This window comes from Telmatherina bonti (genome assembly GCF_933228915.1).
Source record: "Telmatherina bonti genome assembly, chromosome: 22".
NCBI classification, from domain to species: domain Eukaryota; kingdom Metazoa; phylum Chordata; class Actinopteri; order Atheriniformes; family Telmatherinidae; genus Telmatherina; species Telmatherina bonti.
The window spans coordinates 26,153,649-26,175,281 of NC_136631.1; the positions used below are offsets into that span (position 1 = coordinate 26,153,649).

General features: G+C 38.7%; 1 protein-coding gene across 1 annotated transcript in view; it reads left to right on the forward strand.

Annotated features, from left to right (window-relative positions):
- slc8a3 (solute carrier family 8 member 3) overlaps positions 1-21,283 on the forward strand; it is a 139,850-nt gene extending 118,567 nt beyond the window's left edge. The window contains exons 4-8 of the mRNA XM_079262699.1: positions 11,347-11,364; positions 13,077-13,201; positions 13,600-13,699; positions 15,219-15,488; positions 16,309-21,283. Coding sequence (XP_079118825.1) covers positions 11,347-11,364; positions 13,077-13,201; positions 13,600-13,699; positions 15,219-15,488; positions 16,309-16,685 — 890 coding nt within the window. The 3' untranslated portion in view covers positions 16,686-21,283. The remainder of the gene's footprint in view (positions 1-11,346; positions 11,365-13,076; positions 13,202-13,599; positions 13,700-15,218; positions 15,489-16,308) is intronic.
- Positions 21,284-21,633: the final 350 nt, after the last annotated feature.

Below are 21,633 nucleotides of genomic sequence, written 5' to 3' on the forward strand. Positions count from 1 at the left end.
GAACCTCCACCGTGATGCTCCAGTGAAATCATCCAGCATTGAGTTGAATTCTCAGTCCATGCAGTGTTGCTGTGCTGCTTTAGAAGATGAAGTGTGGCGTTTACTCAGCACTTTGATTCCACACCATCACTGACATAGATACGGCATGCTAACATGATGGACGCGTTACAACGCCTGCATATTGAGAGATGATAAAGGCGGATGGAGCATCTGTCTTTGTCGTGTCGTGTCTCTCACGGGAAGACATCCTGCGTGTTGAATAGCTGTGCAGACTAGTGATGGTGGCTGCTCACAGAGTTATTATTCAATACATCCCTCTGAACCACAGGCAGTGCTCTGATAGTCTGGTTAAAGCCATAAGCGGCGAGTTTTCTCTTGTATTCAGGCCCATAAAATAGACCAGTGGTGGACTGTTTCATCCCACTGCCCTTTATCCAGATGTGCCGATTTACATTTTAACTTTGGCACAATCTGATCTCCAGTGTACCAAATAAGTAGAATAATTACATAATAATCTATAAACAATAAACTCCCTATTTTCCACATGTTTTTTTTTTTTTTTTTGCAAAGATGTGCAAGGGTTAGATGTAATTATTAGGATGTTTATATGTAATTAACTATCTCTTTAAAAAGCAATATGAACAAAACTTGTTCCTATCAAGGTTTTTAAACTTGCTTCTCAGATTATAAAAACCTAATCGCTGGACCCTCTGGCTGTTTAATGAATATTTCTTACCATATTTAAGCATCTTGGACATGTTGTTTTGTTTGTTGCAAGTTTTTTAAACTTGATATGAACAATCTGAAATTACTGGGGGGAGGGGGATTAGTTTCAACAGCCTTTTGCACCAGTTAAACATTTATTCTACAGTGATTATCCAAAGCAACTTACATGTGAGAAGTGATCCATTAATCATAGCAGTTAACCTAACACACATGTCTTGTGGGTGGGAGGAAGCCGTAGTATTCAGAAAGAAGCCACGCATACACGGGAAGAACATGCAACTCCATGCAAACTTGACACAGAAAGGCCGGTGTTTGAACCTCTACCCTGCAGTGGATCAAACCAGCAGCCTTCTTGCTGTGAGGCCGCAGTGCTAACCGCACACCATGCTTTTTTTCCGATTTGATTCCGATTTTTTGGCTGCCGAATCTATTTAAATTGCGATTCTCACAATTCTTTGTTATTGCTGATTTTTGTGGATTAAAAAAAAAAACAAAAAAAATGTACAAAACTTTTTTTGCTCGTCATTTTTCTTAATTTCAATTTCACTTGTAGCCAGACCATCATTCTGCTGCTATAATCCCCAAGAAGACAAGTAAAAAGATCAATAAAAACAATAAAAATGACAAAAAAATTTACATTGGATTGTTTTCATTTATTTGAAAAAAAAAAATTTTTTAACATAAAAAAAATAGATTTTAAAATTGTGAAGCAAAAAAATCCCAATATTTGATTTTTCGATTTGATTCTCCCATCCCTAATGTATATATAAAACATAGAATATATATATCATTTCATTTTATCAATATAAAATATAGAATTATTTTAAAAAATTGTATTTTTTTATAAATACATAAATTTTGTCTATTTTTTTAAACTTGACATGTGTTCAATATATTTTATATTTCTTGATCCACATTTCTATTTTTCATTTGTATCTACATGAGCTTTTAAACTTGATTTTACTCTTTGTTTTTTATTTTTTAAAATATGTATTTATCTTGTATGTGAGTCATATACACATTACAATTTATTGACAAGTTACTTTAAATTAACATATGTGTACATTTCTACATGTGTATAATAATTCTTGACCGCTCGCTCGCTTCATAATACAGACTGAAGTCAAATCTGTTAAGTCAGAACAACATGGGTTATGTGTTCCCCCATTATAGAAACACATATGCAGATTAACATTATGAGTGTGAAAACCCTCACTGAAACACGTGTGTTTCCCATGAAAACTGATAACTCACCCATAGAAAAGAGGATAACTGTCTTCTGCTCTGTGCATTCCACCCCATGCATCCATTCATGTTGATTCCTATATGCATCCTGCTCCCCTCTGCAATGTTCAGATATTCTTCTCCAGCTGTGTCCTGCAAGGTGCTTCTCAGATAATAAAAACCTAATCGCTGGACCCTCTGGGTGTTTAATGAATTTTTCTTACCATATTAAAGCATCTTGGCCATGTTGTTGTGTTTGTTGCACCTCACATTTATGTAAAATTCATAAGTTTTATCCAGTTGTAGCTCCCTATCTGCGCTTTCATGTTGCCATGAATCTATACACCCACCTTGTCCTTTCAGGTCCTCCACCTTCCACTCATATTTTCCCTGCCTGTTTGTATACTTCTGTGTTTGTGTGTGTGTGTGTGTGTGTGTGTGTGTATTGGCATGTGTATTTCTGGGATCCTTGTAGGTATGCACAGAGTGAACTTGTTTCAGTGAGTGGTTTGCATAATTTAAGCTGAAACTTGTTTCAGGCTTGTATTAACTGCAGCCCTGCTGCAATTGGTTGCTTTTATATCTAGTTGTGATTCCTTGTTTTGTTCGCAGTGAATCTTCATCATGCTAAGGGAAATGTTGCACCATTTAGTGACCACTTTCTGTGAATTACTTTAAATTCCCTTGTTAAAGTGAGCCGGACTTCTCCGGAAACACCCAGCCTGGGACACTAAGAGGAGCTCTAAAAACAGTCCACTTACAGTAGGGATGTTTGATAGTGTATTTTTAACCAATATCTTCAATACAAATTTTGTCCAGGTTCTTCATTTCCAATGCCATTATCAAAAAATAGCAATATTTTTTGAGCGAGTTGTGCCAATCAAACAAAAATATCTGGAAAACTATACATAATATATATAATATGTGTAATTTGTGTAAAGTTGCGTCACTATAAAAGTAGAAACCAATAAAGATTAGCTGATATCAGCCAATAATAACAGTATATCAGACATTTCTGATTAACTGAAAAGAATAACATTCATTTGTTATTGTTGTGTGTTCAGTGTTTGAATATATAAAATTTTCCAAATGATGCAGGTGGGGCGTTCTGTTTCTTTCAGCAGTATTCTGTTTGTTGTCTGATCCAGCAACCTGCAGCCACATCCGCCGCTTTTGCCTTTTTCTACCCCCATATAAGATGTTTCTGGTTCTATCTGCTGCATGAGACTTACCAAATTACACTGCACACATGAAAATTAAGGCTCCTCCAAGCCTCTGTGGGGGTTACTTCAGACTGGAGTGTGTTTTTTTTTTTTATCAGACTCAGACTAGATTTATGCAAACAGCTTAATCTGACTAAAAAATATGAAACTGAAGCTCTGGCGTCCACAAGCAAGTTTTAGTAATACAATTCATGTCATGGAATGGGTGGAGGTGTGGACCCAAATGCAGAGACAGAATGGCAGGAGGCAGACAAGTTGAGGGATCTGGTTTCAATCTTTAAACTAAACAGAAAACTGGACTGAGACTAAACAGGCAACTACAGAGACGCTAACACATGCAGCAAACACAATGAACCAGCAATGAATAACAGAAACTAAGTAGTATTTATAGAAACACACACACACCGAACAAGAAACAGATGGAATGACTGAACTAAATGAAACCAGGTGAATCTAAAGAACAGGAAAGCAAAACAGGAAACGAGACACAAGGGAACTAAACAAGGAAAACTACAAAATAAAACAGGTAACCAGAAAAAACCAAACCAGAACTACTCAAAGTCCAACTTCTGCATTTTTACACCAATTTAAACTGGAATTCTTGCATATTTTACATGAGTGGGACAAAGACAGTAGTTCAGTTAAAACGGCAGGTTGCAATCCAACCTTAGCTTCACTCAACTGCGCCTGCAATTAAATCTCCTCATTGCCGTCTTGACCTTATGTATTAGCCTTCAGGGTTTTCTACAAGCAAACAGCTGACGTGTGACGCATGAATTCACATTTAAATCCCTGCAAACCACGCAGTCATGAAGAAGTCCAGCACTTTTGACATTGTAGTGAAAGCCCTGATGTGGTTTACTCTAGAAATCCCTCATATTATCAAGAGAAAGTATTAAAACACTTTGAGTTTGGATTCTACTGGAACATGAAATGTGACTTTACTGCCAACATGAACTTATTACTAAAGTAAATTAAAATAAGAAGAAAAAAAGACAGATTAATAATGACAAGGCTGTATTATACTAAGCCTGTAAGTTATTCTAGGTCTTACCCATAATTAGCTGGTTAAAGCTTGGGACAGGTGCTGTGGAGCATTTTGGTCCTTTTCTCCCCAGCTGTCATGTAAACGTGCCCAGTTCACCTTTTTTAACTGAACTACTTTTCTAGTAAAGAAATAAAGACAATTTTCTACTGCCTGTAGTATACATGTTGTCTTTTACCTCAACCAAACTGGATAAGGGCCCCTGTACACTCTGTTCAAACCAGCATTATTATGTGTGCATTAAACACATGGGCATGTGTAACACACACACACACACACCTCCAGGCTGTTGATCCACTGCTAACAGGCACTGCTCTCTCCATTCAAAATTATGTTTCATCTTTTCATAAAACCGTTGTCTTGTTTCCATTAATAATCTACAATCATTCCTGTTTTTTGTGGTCCATTCTTACAGCTTTCTGTTTCATCTGTCTTTCTCCCATCTCCCTGCCCGTTAGCTCAATCATCTTTCTCACTGTTCTTCTCATTCTCTACCTGTTCTGTCCACCAAACCACCAAGCTTGCAAGTAGATTTAATCCATATGCGCATTTGCCCAATCCCCACCAGCATCCATCTGCCATCCAGCCTGTCATTCATTCCTCTGTTCTCCTGTTTTCTTTAATATTCTTTCTTTCATTGCAACTGGTTGAATCATCCTTCCCATTCCCATCAGGTTTGGTGGTTTGATGCGTAATTGTTCTTGAATGACAGAGTTGCGTTGCAAGTCCGTTGGATCGCTGTAGGTGTAATACTATGAGGAACTTGCTTTGTCATGCTCAGGTACAGCTCTGTTTAAGTTCCCTTACTCCACTTTTCCTTCTTTGTTACCTCCACATCTTTCACTTCTCTCATTGCTCCACTAGTCCCTACATCTTCATACAGTACGTCTATTTTTTTCGTCTTTCTTCTTGTCTACAGCTCCCCGATCCCTGGTGCTCATCCTGCCGTTTGTCACATTTTTGCTTCATCTATGACATCCACTTGCTCTTATTTTCTTCCACCATTTCGCTCCCTGATCTCAACATGAATCCATTCATTAGTTGATCCATTTCCCCCCTTTTGCGTCCACGATATTTGCCATGTTTCTGTACACCATGTTTTCATCCTTTCACACACTCTACAATCCCGCTCATCAATCCTTGAATCTGTCATATTTACTTCCTTACAAACACGGCCAGTTCTCATCCATCCACTTCATCCAGTTCTCCTAAACTGCTTCCATACTCTCTCCTTGCTCCTGTAATTTTCTGCTTTCATTCCTACTTTCCTTATTCCCCCAAATCCTTTCATTTTTGTTTCTATTCTTCTATTGTTCCATAAATCAATTCAGCCATCTCTGCATTTCTTCTTCCACACTTGCATCACCTTCTCCCTTTTTCGAGGCATCCCTCATCGATGCCTCCATGCTTCCTGCCACCTAGCCTCATTTGCCACTCCCAGCACAGACCCAGATCCGCCTCAGGCCTTGACAACCAGAATAGTCCTGATAGGCCGAATGATGTTGCTGCCTTAATGAGCTGTGCAGAGAGAAGGTGTCTGTTAGTGTTGTACTGATGCTGTGACTTGAAGCCCAGATGTGTGAAACTCACTCTTTTGTAGCGACGCATATCTGATGAGGCCGAAAACGCAGAACACATTAATGATGATGACAGTTAAACAGACATAACACCCCGCTGTACCACATACACACACTCCTCCACCCTGCCAATTACATCCCTTTGGTTAATCTTCCCTATCGCAGTGGAACTGCTGGCAGAATGGCAACGCTCTGGACTGGCTGTGTGTGCAGCTGGTAGTCTGCCTCCAAAACATGCCTGATAATCTGTCTTTGATTTTTGTGTTGCGTTCTCTTATCAGCATGTTCTAATGTGTATTCATATGTGTGTATACTGCAGACTCATGTCTGTGCTGAAAGTATTGGTAAATAATTCATCCACAGGAAATGGAAAAATGACTCTCATAGCAGGTTCTTACTTATGTCCCCTGGTTTCCTGAGGTCTTTATATTAAATTAATTTCTTCATGCAATACCTGCAAAGTTGACTTTTTTACCTTTTTTTCTGTTTGCCAAACTTAAGTTTGCACATTTTTTAGAACGAATGACAAAGAATCATTTACTTATCTGGCAACGAGCTGAAAGCTTTCGACTGCCAGAAATTCTTTTCCAATCTTTACTTGAATTGGCACAGATGATCTTCAGACCAGGCCTAACAACAGTGATTTAATTGATTTTGGATTTTTAGAGGCATTACTAAGCTGCCGCACACTAAATGAAGTCACATATAAAAACTGAATCTTTTAAACTAAACTTGATAAATGGACTCAAGACACCTACACAGCAGGCACAGTAACATTTACCTACAAGGTAAAAACAAGTGTGTTTTGCCTGAACACTGTTAATTCTTTATGCTTGCCCTGACATGACAGTGTGACACTGTGGGAAATCCCAGCACATACGTGCCCAACTGTCAAGTCCACCTAACTGATGCAACCCCTATACTGTGCAAGACATCTTTCTTTACTTCTTCCACTCAGTAGAATAAAACACAGTTAAATTTTAATCAGACCACATTATGTTCGCTCCGTTACCATGCAGTCGGCACAGGGCGGACATGTCTCCTAATGTATGTCTTGTACAAATGTGGAGCCAAGTGTCGTGTTGTAGTTGAAACCAACATAAATCAACTTTTTTTTTTTCCAAGTTGTTTTGTTTGTCACTGTTAGCCAATTTCAGGCAATGACTCTAACTTTTAAATTGTTTGTTTTAACCTGTAATATTAATAAAATATGAATACTACCTTTACATAATACGTCTTGCACCACTGGTCAAACCAAACAAGCTATTTGTAGACATGAGCTTTGGTTGTGACATATTGGGTACAACAGATAGTAACAGCCCCTGTCTGTTGGTTGGTTTGTTGTATATAATATATATATATATGTGCTTTTTACTTGTGCTTGTGTGGTTTGCGTGATAGATGCTCCCTTGCCAGCCTTTACTAAATGACATACCATTATTACTGACTGGAATACAGAGACTCAGCCTCACCACAGCTGGCTTTTACACCACACTTGGCTTCAGATCAGCACAGCTCGGCTAGTACTAATGATAATGAAGCAAGTCGCCCACAGCAATTAATGTACTCAGCTAGTAACGATGATTAACCGTAGACTGTATTTGATTTAAGAAGGTGATAAGCTGCCTTTGAAAACAAACAGGTTAATTACTATTATGTTTTGTTTTGGTTTTTTTTTTTTTTGTGAAAGAGGTCTAAGCAGATGAGATCTAAAATGAGGATGTAAAAATCTTTGTTTTGTCCTTCAAATCCTCTGATCCCTTTGGGAGTGTGAAAATGTTGCCTTTGTTTCATAAAAATAAGAAGAGGTGATGATGAAGATGTCAAAAGGAGGAGCTGTCAGTATGAATCCCCCGCGGCTGAAAGGCATGGGAAAGCTTTCTTCTTTCTTTCTGTTTCCACACTCTGTCCTGGAATAACCTTCTCACTCGGTGACTTTCAAACATCTTTTTTTCTTTATCATTTAATGTTCTGGTATTTGCCACGGGCATGTGTGCATGCTGTGCCGTGTCACTGAAGTGACTTGATACATAAACAATCAGGCAGAGCCCAATCTAAACGGTAAGAGAGACGTCACCATCAGTTCATTTTTTCTTACAGATAATCAACTCGGACAAGGAAAGTTTTAGGAAGTGCATTACTCCTCTGTTAACTAACTGCTGCTATACCACTTAAGTGCATCTGTTAAGTACAACCTACTGCTGCAATGTGGTTGAATTTGTACAACCCAATGCCACATTCAGTTTCTTTATATTTAGCAGTGTAGCTTATATCCAAAGCTGCTCACAAGTGAGGAACATGTATGCTTCAATTAATCCTGTCATATATATCTTAAACTTCTCTAGCTGAACTTGTATGAACAGCCTGTTTATGTTTTATTTCAGGATATAACAAAGTTGATAATTCAGTCATAACTACATGTGTCTTGCATCTGACTTTTATGTGAACATAAGTATCCACTAAAACAGCACACATGTGCTGCAGATTGTTATTTGGTTCAAATAGTTTGTTTCAACAACAGAAAGTCTTTGTAAAACGAGTCATCTGATTAATTAATTAATGTAACTGATGTAACAGCATATATTATCCACATGAAAAGCAATCGAGATTAGCAACAAAAGTTAGCTTGTAGCGTCTGTTTGCTAGCAGTGCTGTGGTAGTGCTCAGCACATGTTTTATGTCCCCGTGTTTTATGTATGTCATGTATTTCACATATAACTAATCTAGGACCACATACTAAAGTTACAGAGACCAGATTTAAAAGTCAGAATGGATGATAGGTTTTCTGTGTTCGCACAGCCCTAAAAAATTACGTCAAAGTTAAGAATAAAACTGTATTTGAGTCACTTTATCCAGGTAATGAGAAATTGTGTATCATGACAAATCCACTGAAGCACTAGCTGTTGGATTACATTTAAAGATTGGGAATTTAGAAGTTCCATAATTAAAGGCTATATATATATATATATATATATATATATATATATATATATATATATATATATATATATATAATATAGTATAATAAGTTATTTTTCTGCTCTTTGAGTTTGAAAATAGTAGGCAATGCAACTCCGTGAAGTTCAACAGAGCCTTAAAGCAGCGCTACATAAGTTTTCAGCCACAAAACTCTCCTTCTGACACTTTTTTTTGTAAAAGGATTTTTTGTTTTTTACACATGGAGCCATTATTTTCCTGCAGAATTCTGTGAATGAGAAACTGAACTGCACAGCTTTTGGTCTTATTCTCTCTCTCTCTCTCTCTCTCTCTCTCTCTCTCTCTCTGTCTCTCTCCAGCCTGGCACAACTCATTAAAACTGCATTTTGCTTTATAGCACCACAACTAGATATCAATACACTGTCTGTTTTTAATGTAAAACACAGCTGATTCTGCAAAGAAAGACAAGAGGACATTAATTAACTAAAGCAAGGAGTAGAAAGTGACATAGCAAGAACCAATGTCAGATGGAATTTTATTGGTTGAGAACTTAAAGAAGAGACATCTTCCTCAGAGCCCTGTTTGTTTTTTACTCTGGGTGAAGTGGTTCCTCATCCTGATAGTAGTCTATACATTTTGTAATCATGAATAATAAGAAGTACAGTTAGACCCCTCAGTTTACTGTAAATCTGTAAAAACTCTGACCAATCAAAACATTCGGACCGACATGGAGTCTTTCATCTCTTATATTTTGTAACCTTCTTCTCCCGGCTGCCCTCCTCCCCTTCCCGCAGTGCATATCTGATAGCCACACCCTGCATATAAATAGCGTGTTAGGATGAAAATACAAAGTAGTGAAGAAGAAACTTGGAAGACAAACATGGCTGAAAAAATGCAAGAATTTCCCTGTTTATTCGTCTCCTCCCACAAAACAGCAGAGAAAGAGAAAAACGGTGGAAAAAGCTGCGAATGAAAAAGACTTGGATCATGCAAGGAGCAAAACCAGAGAGGGAGGAGCCAAGACAGGGCGCCACTTTCACATCTTACTAGCTCCCCAACATTACCTACCCCAGCTTTAAGCAAGCCTGTTCAAAATACAGTCTTTGGCTCTGTTAGACACATGTTCTAAGACACACATGACTTTCATGCAACAATCTTTTCCTCCCCCTCATTTTGTGTATTACAGTGACTGGCAAAAAATATATATATCTTTAGAAGTTGGTCACCAAACTCAAAACTTCACACTAAATAGGTCTTCTGGCCACTTTTTTTTTTTTTTGTAATAACAGCTTTTGCCTAGTTAATGTGAACAGATTGTCTTTACTAGTTTGTTAGAAACATGACTCTAAATGAATTATGTTGTTAATATGTGTCATTACAATGATGCAGGAAACATTTAAGCTTGTTGCAATAACTGGCCAAAAGTCAAATGATGTAGATATGCTGTGTATATGTTGCTTAAAGCTGAAATGGACACGTGACCTGTCTGGGTGTACCCTGGTAACTGCTGGGATAGGCCTCGGCTTCCTTGCAACCCTGAGTTTGACTGAGCAGTATAGAAGATGGATGGATAAATGGATGGATGGATGGATGGATGGATGGATTGCCAAAGTACCCACATATCCACAAAGGTTCCAACGTTTTATTAGGAATGGAGAAGCCTCAAAAGCATTATTTAGACCTTGTTTTCACACTAAAACTTCCGCACATGCTAACAAGGTTTTAGAGCTTGCTGGCAGCCTATGATGACAGGTTGAACACAGGTTTTGATGTTTTGTATTTGCAGCCAGCATCCCTCTAACAGAGGCTGCCAAACACAATCCTATCATCCTCTCTCGCGCCGTACAGACAGTAGAAACTCTAAGTCTCATATAATTCAACAACAAATTGTCTACTTCAAAGATCTTCAGCTACTTTGACTATTGCTCTACTTACTCCATTCAGAAAATCTCTATTGCTATAATTCTCTTTCTTGCCTTGAATTATTCATTCATGTTTTAGGAAGTTATTATGCTGAGTATAAATAATGAATGTCCATATATAATTGCACTTTTTAAGGGAAGTTGATGATATTTATTGGTTAACTTATTCTGCAAATGATTGAAGTTTTTGTACCATATTTTAATTTTTAAAGGATTTTATTTACCAAAGTACAAACCCATTATAACCCTAATATAATGACACTGGTGTCCCAGATGTTAGACTCTGATGGAAAATAAAAATATTTGACTGGGGTTTTTTTGGGGGGAAATACAGTCATACAGTTCATTCAGAGTTTTTTAAATGGGGGTTTTATGTGCACTTATTTCTTTTACAATTATTTATCTTCAATGGATATTAGAACTAGAACAGTTGTTGCTTTTTTAGAAGACATTTTCCCATAATGCACCCCTGTAATTTACAATCCCTCAGCCAGTCAAATGTCACTTGCAATAAATTCTGACTTCAGGGTCAATTTGCAGTCCTTCTCTTTGGCTGCTTCGTTTCCCTCCCATCTATAGACCTGCTTTCTGTCTTATCTGCATTTAGCTGCACTTCCATTTCTCATGGCATTTCCTGCTTTCCATTCTTTCCTTATTCCCTTCCTCCTCTTCCTCTTTTCCCTCCTCTACAGCCTTATTGTTAGCTGAAGGTAAGTTGTCCATTCCTCCTTTTTTTTTTTTTTTTTGCATCTGCATTAACATCCTCTCAACACAGATAAACTGCATGCAAACAGTGTTTTTCCTTTCAGCCGTCTTTGTTGGAAACATTGCATCCTCTTTTGCAGCTCAGTCCCTCAGATAATGATGGATTTGCACGCTGATATGAGGATTCATTAATCGTAAACCCATAAATTATGCTGTCCAGTCAACAGCAATGTGCAAACACTTGATAACTGTCAAGATAAAAAACCGGCAGTTCTGAAATGAGAAATTTAATTACCTGTGTGTGATTGTGTTATTATAGTCCCCTTCCTTGTCAAGGAAACTGTGTCATGTTGTAGTGCAGCACATAGCAAGGGAATGGCTGGATAATCAAATTTTAAACAGGAGCAAAAGAAATCCTGTCAGGACTTGGTGGTACACACTGTCTTGGGTGTCTAATTGATTTTGCTGTAAAGCGTGTATAAATGTGTGTGTGTGTGTGTGTACGTGCAGTAGCTCATGAACTGGTATATTATGCATGCCTCCGTGTGTGCACGCTTGCAGACACACCCTCCTATCAAGGGAACTTGGCTGTGATCTTTAATGGCAATGTTAATATTTAATGATAAGCGTGTTGTCAGGAAAGAGCAGCAGGCTGAGACTCAGGGCTCATATAAAAAGATGACAAGGCCTCCTCACCAGGTGGCTCGGTGGGGGTGTTGCACAAAAAGCGAGATGAGAGGGGCCTTGGATACACAACCATTCCTCCTTGATAGACTTCGACAGCCCTGGATTGATGTTATGGGGCTCTTTGTAGTGCGCGGTGCACTCCAGAGCTCTGTGAAGCTTATTTCCACTGAAGGCATATCTGATAGGCAGATGGATGTACCGACTAAAGCTTCCACATGCACCGGCAATGTAAGAAATGTACTTCGATAGTCAGTGGGGGGACTTTTAAAGTAGCTTGTTGTAAAGAAAACTTCATTTTCATTTTAAATCTGCAGTTTATTCTTGACCTTGAAAGGAAATAATCCCAATTCAAGATCTACTTACTGAGCTTCCTGTCATATCCCAGCCTTCATCACTCACTCTAATCAACTACAAAACAGATATTTACTTGAAGTTTGTAGTTACACTTACTTCTACATAACTCCACAGTCATGTTGGCAGAAAATGATGGCAGCACAGTTAAATCACTTGCTGCTGGTTAATAAAGTTATATAGAGAAATTTAGGCTACCTTGTTTGGATGTTAGGAGCCTCTAAAGGTGAATGTCTTGGCTTGCATACCATTAAGATTAATGAGACAACAAGCGGGATTTCAAAGGCTTTCCTTAAAGAAGTGTACACTTGAGAATTAACAGCAGACAACAGTAATTAGAAATCATTTGCAGCCATCATTTGCCGTTACTCAGTAAAAAAAAAAATGCATGTTGATCTAACTTCTACATGACAAAGGTGGCTCACCACTAAGATGTTTGATGCAGACAAAACGTTTAGAGTCGGCATGACTAATGAATCTCAGTTTTCTACTAATGCCTGTGAACACGTCACATTAAATAAATCTCTTTCTGAGGCCTGAAAGTAAGAAACGGTGCGTGTGATGCAACCTCCTGATGTTTTGTTTATGTGCTCTAAAGTGCTGCTCAACATGACAGTCAGCTGAGCGCCAACGTCTTTTGATCGCTGCGTTTCTTTTTATTTTGCTTCCCTCCTCTCAGACATCCCAGACAGGAAACTTACATCAGACGAGGAGGAAGCCAAGCGGATCGCAGAGATGGGAAAACCGGTGTTGGGGGAGCACTCCAAGCTGGAAGTCATTATTGAAGAATCGTACGAGTTTAAGGTGAGAGAGAGAGATTACGTTTCAGACAGAGTATATTTTAATTGTTTATATGAAGTGTTTGGTGTGCAGACACACGGTTCCAGCTGCCATCCTGCACAAAACTCCTGCATATCACTATAGGGCAATGTTGCACCTCCCTGGCCTCCCAGCTAACATAGTTTTATTTCTGGGTGAGATAAGATTATATGCATCACTCGCCCTCTTTGTGCAGATGAGAAACCTACCATGTTTGTTTCTGGTGGGAAGTTCATCATGTATCACTCAGGTGTTTCTGTTGCATGGAACTGGACAGCACTGCCATCATGTGGTGAAGCTCTTGTATTTCTCCATGGGAACCTGTAAGTAAATAATGAATGAATGTAATGGATTTAACTCTTATATGGGTGGCATTCATGCAGAGCACGGTCGACAAGCTGATCAAGAAGACCAACCTGGCTCTGGTAGTGGGAACAAACTCCTGGAGAGAACAATTCATGGAGGCCATTACAGTCAGTGCAGGTAATGTTTTCATATTTTAGTCTTCACTAACTTGGCTCTGCATGTTGATGTGTGTCCTACATGTGGCATGACAAATGAATTGACAAGTCGCATTTGAACGGGATCATTGCGTTTAAATCCAGAAAATATCTTCTGCTGCAACCTGTGGTCACCACTGACTTGAGTCTGACAGAAGCCTTTGTCAGTATCTGCCTTCACAGTTCATATAAGTGCATTTCTCTCAGACAGCAAAGCACTAAAACTTCTGGAATAATCTCGTGTATGCACCAGACACCTCATTCATCACATCAAGCAGCAGCGGCTTCAGATCTCCAGTGGCGCACCCGCAGTCACAGCCACTGTGTGGAGTGCACCGTGAAGGCCTCCGTTTGTCACTTCAGTGCTGAAATATTCAATCTAGCAAAGCTCTTTATTTTTTCATAATCCATCCTTGGCTGAAAAATGCATGCAGCTCGCTTGGCCTGACACTTTGAATCATGACAGCTACTATGTCTGCCCGCTGAGTTTCCTGCACGCTTTGGGGCAGGAAAGGACAGTGTGATGACTGAACCTCGGACCGTCTAGGTCATTAAAGGGATCGGTCACTTGTTAGTCCTGCACAACAGAACAGTTTCTGCATCACTTTGGGCCGACATGAGCTTATTTTCTTTATTCTGATTTCCAAAATCCTCTACTTCTTGTTCTCTGAAATGACCTCCAACTCCCTCTGTAGTCATTTTTACATTGAAAGCTAACTATGTGGTTTGTTGCATCGCTAAGCTAGCAAAACCAGCACAAGCTTTGTTTGCTAATGGGCAAGCTTTAATTTCAGCTTGTTTGTTTCTTAAAATGTTCACTTTCAACCTGAATTAGTTTTTAGTATTCATTCAGATCATTTAGTATTCAGACCAGATTGAATCTTAGATTTTGTGTAAAGTGTGATAGTTAGCAACTTGTAAACCGAGCCAAAGGCCTTTAACCTTTGCTAGCCTAACCTTTAAAGATATTTATTAATACAGTTAATATATTATAGTATTCAGGCTGTAAACTAATTAAATCTGGAGAACATTGAAGTATAAACTAAAGAAAGTTTTTATCCATCTTTCTAAAAAGTTTGTCACATCGCTTAAATTTTTGTGGCCTTTGACTCTGACAAATATTTATTGCACACTTCCAGTTGCGTGTGCGTAACAATGACTTCAGGCTGGAGCGAAAAGATATCTCAGCCTGAGTAATAAGTGAGCGTGTCATTTTAAGTGAGTGTTCACTTTCTTACCACTCTCATTTGTGGATGTGTTTATGTTGCGACTCTTTTCCGTCTCTTTTATGGCTCTTTATTTTCTCTGCTTTCTCTCAAAGTTCTGCTTCTTTGTCCCACTTTCTTTTTATCCCTCATCCCCATCTGTTTAAATATCTTTCTTCGCTACTCTCTCTTAGTCTTTTTCTAACTGTTGTCTTATCTCTCTATCCTCTCTTTGCCAACATCTTATTATGTTCTACTTGTCCCTAACTCCATCTCGTCTACCCTTCTGCCCAGTAGATGAGGACGAGGATGACACGGGGGAAGAACGGCTACCATCTTGTTTTGACTACGTCATGCACTTCCTCACTGTCTTCTGGAAGGTCCTGTTTGCTTGCGTTCCTCCCACCGACTACCTGAACGGTTGGGCCTGTTTCACCGTCTCCATCATCATCATCGGCCTGCTCACGGCTGTCATTGGCGACCTGGCCTCTCACTTTGGCTGCACCATTGGCCTCAAGGACTCTGTCACTGCTGTGGTTTTCGTCGCTCTTGGCACGTCAGTCCCAGGTGAGTCCCAGAATAGCAGAGAGGACACTATCTGATAAGGACATGTCATTTTCAACATTTTAATGGATGTTTTCTGATGAACCTGTCCTCTTCTTTGTCAACTTTTTGTCAGCTGATGAATTATATCGTTTGAATGATGTTTGTGAAAAGACTTCACAAGCGTAAACAGCAAACATGCTTCGTCATCAAGATGGTTGATATTCTTATTTCTTTCAAACTGACATTTTCACCCGACAGGAATAAAATGTCACTGAAGGCTCGGACTGTGTCAGCATTTTCAGTTATTAAAGGTCACACATGTGGCACGAATAAGGCAGCTAGCCCGACGGCTGTCACGCTGAGGTTTACTCTTTGTGAAATGAAAAATTATAAATGTTTTCTGCATCTTTTTGCAAGAAACTTGATTTTTGATCACCTGAAACACTGCAAAGGGAATTGCCGTGTGTACATGTATGGAACGTTTTCTGCTGCCTGTTGTTGTCATGGAGCAGTAATTACGAACCTCAAACAGATGTTTTTTCATATTAGATTAGCTTTTAGATCTAACATCACCACAGTTTTTTTTTTTTTATATATTAACCCTATCAAAGCAATTTAATTACCTAAATCTAATCCTTTTGTTCAAACAGAGCCAAGTACTTTTAATCTTTTCTACAGTTCTTCAAAAGTACAATGCCTGGCATTATTCTTTGTCAAATGGACATGCAATCGTTATGATCATCAGTTTGGTGAGACTATATTTTGCAAAAGAAGAAAATAAACTTTAGTAAAGCTTGTTAAAGATACTAATGCAGATGGAAAATGTCTCATCTCTCCACAGACACCTTTGCCAGTAAGGTGGCAGCTGTCCAGGACACCTACGCAGATGCCTCCATTGGGAATGTGACCGGCAGCAACGCCGTCAACGTCTTCCTGGGAATCGGTATGGCCTGGTCGGTGGCAGCCATTTACTGGCACATGAAAGGGAAGCCATTCGTGGTGGAGGCTGGATCGCTGGCTTTCTCTGTCACTCTCTTCACCATCTTCGCCTTCCTGGCCGTGTCGGTGCTGCTTTACCGGCGCCGGGCCCACATCGGAGGAGAACTGGGCGGGCCCAGGGGACACAGACTGGCCACATCAGCCTTCTTTTTCAGTCTCTGGTTCCTTTACATCCTCTTCTCAAGTCTGGAGGCCTACTGTCATATAGAGGGCTTCTAAACACACAGGAGGTTTAAAGTCCAGCTTCAGAGGCAGAAGAGTGAATTTTCACTGTGGAATTTGCGTGAGTCTTGAATGGCATGAAACAACCGAAGAGGCAAGGCTGAGGTTTTCTTCAACGCCTCCCTCTCTCTCCTTCTCTCCCTCCCTCAACCCCTTCTGTGAGGATGCTTGGAGGTGTGTGTCCTGCCCTCTAGTGTTGACAGGCCTGACTGACATGAGAGCGGCGGTCCTGAGTCAATGCAGCGTGCTTACAGCTGGGATTGGGTGGCCACCAACTCCAAAGGATGCCGATGCCAAGAGGCGGTCATGCACTCCACTGGAAGAGACTGTAGTCTCATATCTGGAGAGAGCAGAGTTAATCAGAAGTCTATATTTTTCTCAACATCTGATGAGAACGACTTTTTCTAGAAAAAAGTATTTTGGGGATAAAAACGCAAAAACTAAACAAAACGAAACAAAAACACACACACACACACACACACACACACACACAAAGAGGCATTGAAGAACTATTTTCGGATTTTAGAAAACAACAAAAGATTCTATAAGAAATGGAAATATGCTGATGAAACTGCGATGGACTCATAGTATTTATTTTTATTTGCATAGTTTCCGACAGAGCACTGCTGCGTTCTCAGAAGTCACATATTAAGAAGAGGATGAGGAGCAACGTTAACAGCTCATACTGGTAAATGAATCACCACTCGAACAAGCGCAGAGGAAGATGTGGACACAAAGAACACCGTCAAACTGCCCTGAACATTACTTCCTTACTCTAAACGTATCTATATATAATATATTTCCATATTTTCTGTATATTTTGAATATTTGTTTAAGTGTGGTCACCTTCTGCTCTAACAGAGGATTGATGTGGCTCGGGAGGGCAGGGGAGGGGAGGGGGAGGGCTGGGGATCAAACAATATATACTGGAACGATGTCTTCACCTTTCTAAGAGTTATGTATCTTGCATAGATAAAAGTACGACATTGTATTTTATTTATTTACTGATAATAGTCTCACTGGACTTTTCACCTTTTCAATCAGAAATCTGAAAATAGAAAAAAAAAAAAATCAAAACGTGTTGCTGCAGAGATAAATTCAAAGGTATTTTTGTACTGTTCCTTCCATGCACTTTGCTGTATAGTTCTACTTCTGGAGACTTCTACTTGTACATGTGCAAAAGGCCAACATTAAAGTTGTCACTGCGGACTGAACAGTGCCTGTGGAGGGAGAGGTGTTTGCTGCAACTGCCCACACTGACCAGCTATTTGCTATATGGAAAAAAAAAAAACTTTCTGTCTAAAATCATGCATAATCACATTTTAAAGCTGCACTAATTGATTTTCTCTTTGCTTTTTTTTTTTTTTTTTTAAAGAAATATTCTCACTTGTTACCCTAAGAAAATCTAACTCCTAATGCTCCTAAATGATGGCTTCCTCTAGTTTGGTGCAATCTACCAGGTTTCTATCATTCATTTTCCCTGATTTGGGATCTGATGAATGTAAAAGCCAAATGATATATATGGATATGCATATGAATGAAAGGCTTTTCCTCCAGGAAGACACTGCTCCCATGAGAACAAACATGTTGCATCATTAAACAAAATTGATTCCTTAGCAGCAAAACAGTGCCACTGATATCCTTCCCTAAGTTTTTTTCTTTATATTTTCCATTTCATGATCAATGTTTTACAAGTCATTTTCAAAAACAGTAAAGAGTAAAATGCTAAACACAATAAAAGTCCTCCCCGAGAGTAGCTGCTACAAATCTAAAGCAAGCGAATCAGAAACTGAGAATTCATATCTATACTGCAAACCAGGTTTCTTATCAGTCTTTATAAACAAGGTAATGTCTGAAAGCTAAAATTAAACCAAAGTTTTAACAATTGTTTTAACTTTTACATTCATTTTACTTCATTTTACTCACCCAGCCTTACATCAAAACATGTCATTGCTCTTATCAGTACAGAATACATTAGCATAATGCTGTATTACTCTGATACAAATATCTATTTTGGTTTAACTCACAGATGAAATCAGTATATTTTCATCTTTTGTTTTGTTTTTTTGTATTTTACTGATGTGTTGTCTTCAGTGACTGTGTGTTTCATTTCTCATCTTTCATTTACTCATTTTAATCTTAGATGTAGTTTTGCTTTGTTCTAAGAATTATTTCAGTATGAGTCAGTGTTTAATGTTATTTTTATTTGGTGGTTGTTCACCTTTAGCTGCCAAAGATACTTTGTTTTCTCCTGTTTCATATTCATGTATTCTGGTGTAATAACTCCCACACCACAATAATTATCCTGAAAAAATGAAGATCTCTTGCAACTGAATCATGTGTATCCACTTCACAAGTCTGAACCACATTAAGACAAGTTGTTTTCATTGTAAAACAATAAACTTTAAATTGTTGGCTGCAACAAGGCTGCATGACAAACAAAGTTTAATGATTGAAATAAAAAATGTTTGCTAAAGAAGACAAACAAATTGAAACAGCATCAGACTGTTTAAAGCAGCATTAGCTACATTCTGCAGGATTTAGAGACACCTAGTGGTGAAGCTTTAGATTGCAGATAACTCAGTTTCCAAAGTGGCTCACACTTCTTTTCCAAACTAGTACAACACACTACAGTGGCCCCTACAAACATGAAAAATATGAAAGACCCTCTCTAGAAGCAGAGTTTGGTTTGTCTATAGGCTGATGTAGAAACATGGGGATGCTTTACGGCTTGCCTCCAGGGGAACACTGCCTACATCCCCTGTATATGTTGTTTTCTAGGGTGACAAAAACACAGCAATTAGTTTTTTTCTATTATTTCAAGCTGATAAAAAACCTGTTTATGTTAGTTAGCATAAAGCTGACGCAGCTAAAACTGTTTTTAAATATGCCTCCCTTATTAAATTTTTTATTAATGATCAAAATAATAATAGATTAGTTCAGCTTTAAGAAAGGTGATATCATACTCAGAGATATTTTTTCTGCATTTATACTTTTTAACCTCCTCAAAAAATGTCAAAATCCTAACCATTTCATTTTTTTCTGATATATGTGATGCTCTGAACTGAAGCAGGATGAGAGGGCTGCTGGTGTGGGTCTAATAGCAGCCCTCCAGGTGGAAAGTAGACGGATATTCATGCTGAATGCTATACAACACATGAATGGTGCTTTGTTTATATAATGAAAGAGGGGGAAAAGAAACTCACAATAGCAGCAGAAAATATAGTTTGTTAGTTTATTTGCATAAATAGTTTGTTAATTTATTTGCAGAAATAGTTTTCAGTTTATTTGGATATATAGTTTGTCTGTTTATTTGCATAAATCCGTCTAATTTTCACTATTTTAAGAAACAAATTACCAAAGAGGTGGGATGAAACATCTGTTCACAAATATTACAAATACACTGGAGAACAAAAAAAAAAAAAAAAAAAAAAAAAAAGTCAGACGGAAATAGCAGTGACACAATGTCTCCACAAGGGGGATGCCCATCTCAGTCCCTGTGATTTTCACTCTTTCTTCTTCTTCTTCTTCTTCAGCACACCTCCTCCTCCTCCTCCTCCTCCTCCTCCTCCTTAGTGTTCTTCCTTTGTGGTGAGCAGTGATGTAAATATGTCTCATGGCTGAATTGAATTCTCTTTTCCATGCCCTGGACCACACCTGCTCACCTCACTCTAATCTGTCCCACACTGTCCCTCTTACAAACACACACACACATTCAGACACAAGCGATTGGTCCACTGCTGCGCAGTTTGAGGGGGCTGAGGCAACACAAACCCCACAGTATGTACATAATTTTTAGTGTATGTTCACACAGACAAGATATGCTGTTCTGGTGATGGGGGGTCCAGGTTGGGGGCATGACAACATAAATCTCATTTACAGGTTTTTCTGCAGCAGCTTCATCTGAGCCAATTGGAAGTGTGGAGTTTTGTTTTTCTTGTTTAAATCCTGTTCCAGGAAGTGTTTAATATCAGCAGGTAGCCACAAATGCAAGCAAGTGCCAGTGTCTCCATTTCATTTCTCTGCCTTTAGTGACTATCTGATTTATTTGACTGTATTCTTGGTTTTCTCTGCTGGGATGTGTAGTTGCTGAAATGCTGGCCAGTGCGTGTTTGTGTACTGTGCACGCTGCCATGCAGAAGCCAGGCTGTGCATCGTCTTCACACTTGTGTGCACAGGTGATGTTGTCGTTGGTCTGCACAGGGGCACAACTCCATCGATTCTTTCATTATTTTCGTCTTAAAGATCCATGTTTAATTCTGTGAAAGATGAAAAAAAATGCATTTATCACACACAGCAGTTCTCAAGGCGTCCGCCTTTGTTTTGTTTTATCTTTTTATTAGGTTGTGGGATGGAAGTGAAACATCACTGTGCAGTAATTGGACTTGTGGTTGTTGTGAGACACTGAGGAAAGTTTCATTATTAAGGTGAAAACTGTTCTTTTTAACTTTGTTTTTGTGTAAAAGAAAAGGGGCACATTTTAATGGATGGGTAAGTTTTCCTGGCCTGCTATGAGATGTCAAAAATAAACAAGCAAAATTCCAAAGTTGAGGCTTGAGATCAACTTGTTTTCTTCTTCTTCTTTTTCTTCTTCTTTCTCCAGAATAAAGCGAGCTTGTTGTACATAAGAAAGATACTTGTTTCACTGGCTTAAATGTATGAGGTTTTTGTCAAGGTTTTTCACAGTACAAAGTACAAGTTCAGCTTCAAGATCCAAGATAAAAGGTGAAATTCAACCGTTCGAATTATGTATAGATCTCAAAGTAAAAAGCACGAATGTGCCATGCAGTGAGGTCATATATACTGGATATTTAACTTCACTGCATATCAGTAAAGTTATCCAGAAAGTCTCTCAGCTGCTTCATCAGACTATAATTTGCCTGATGTTTGTGTGTTTTTCCTCAATGTTGATAATGACGAAGCTGCAGATGAACTGCTTTGTTTA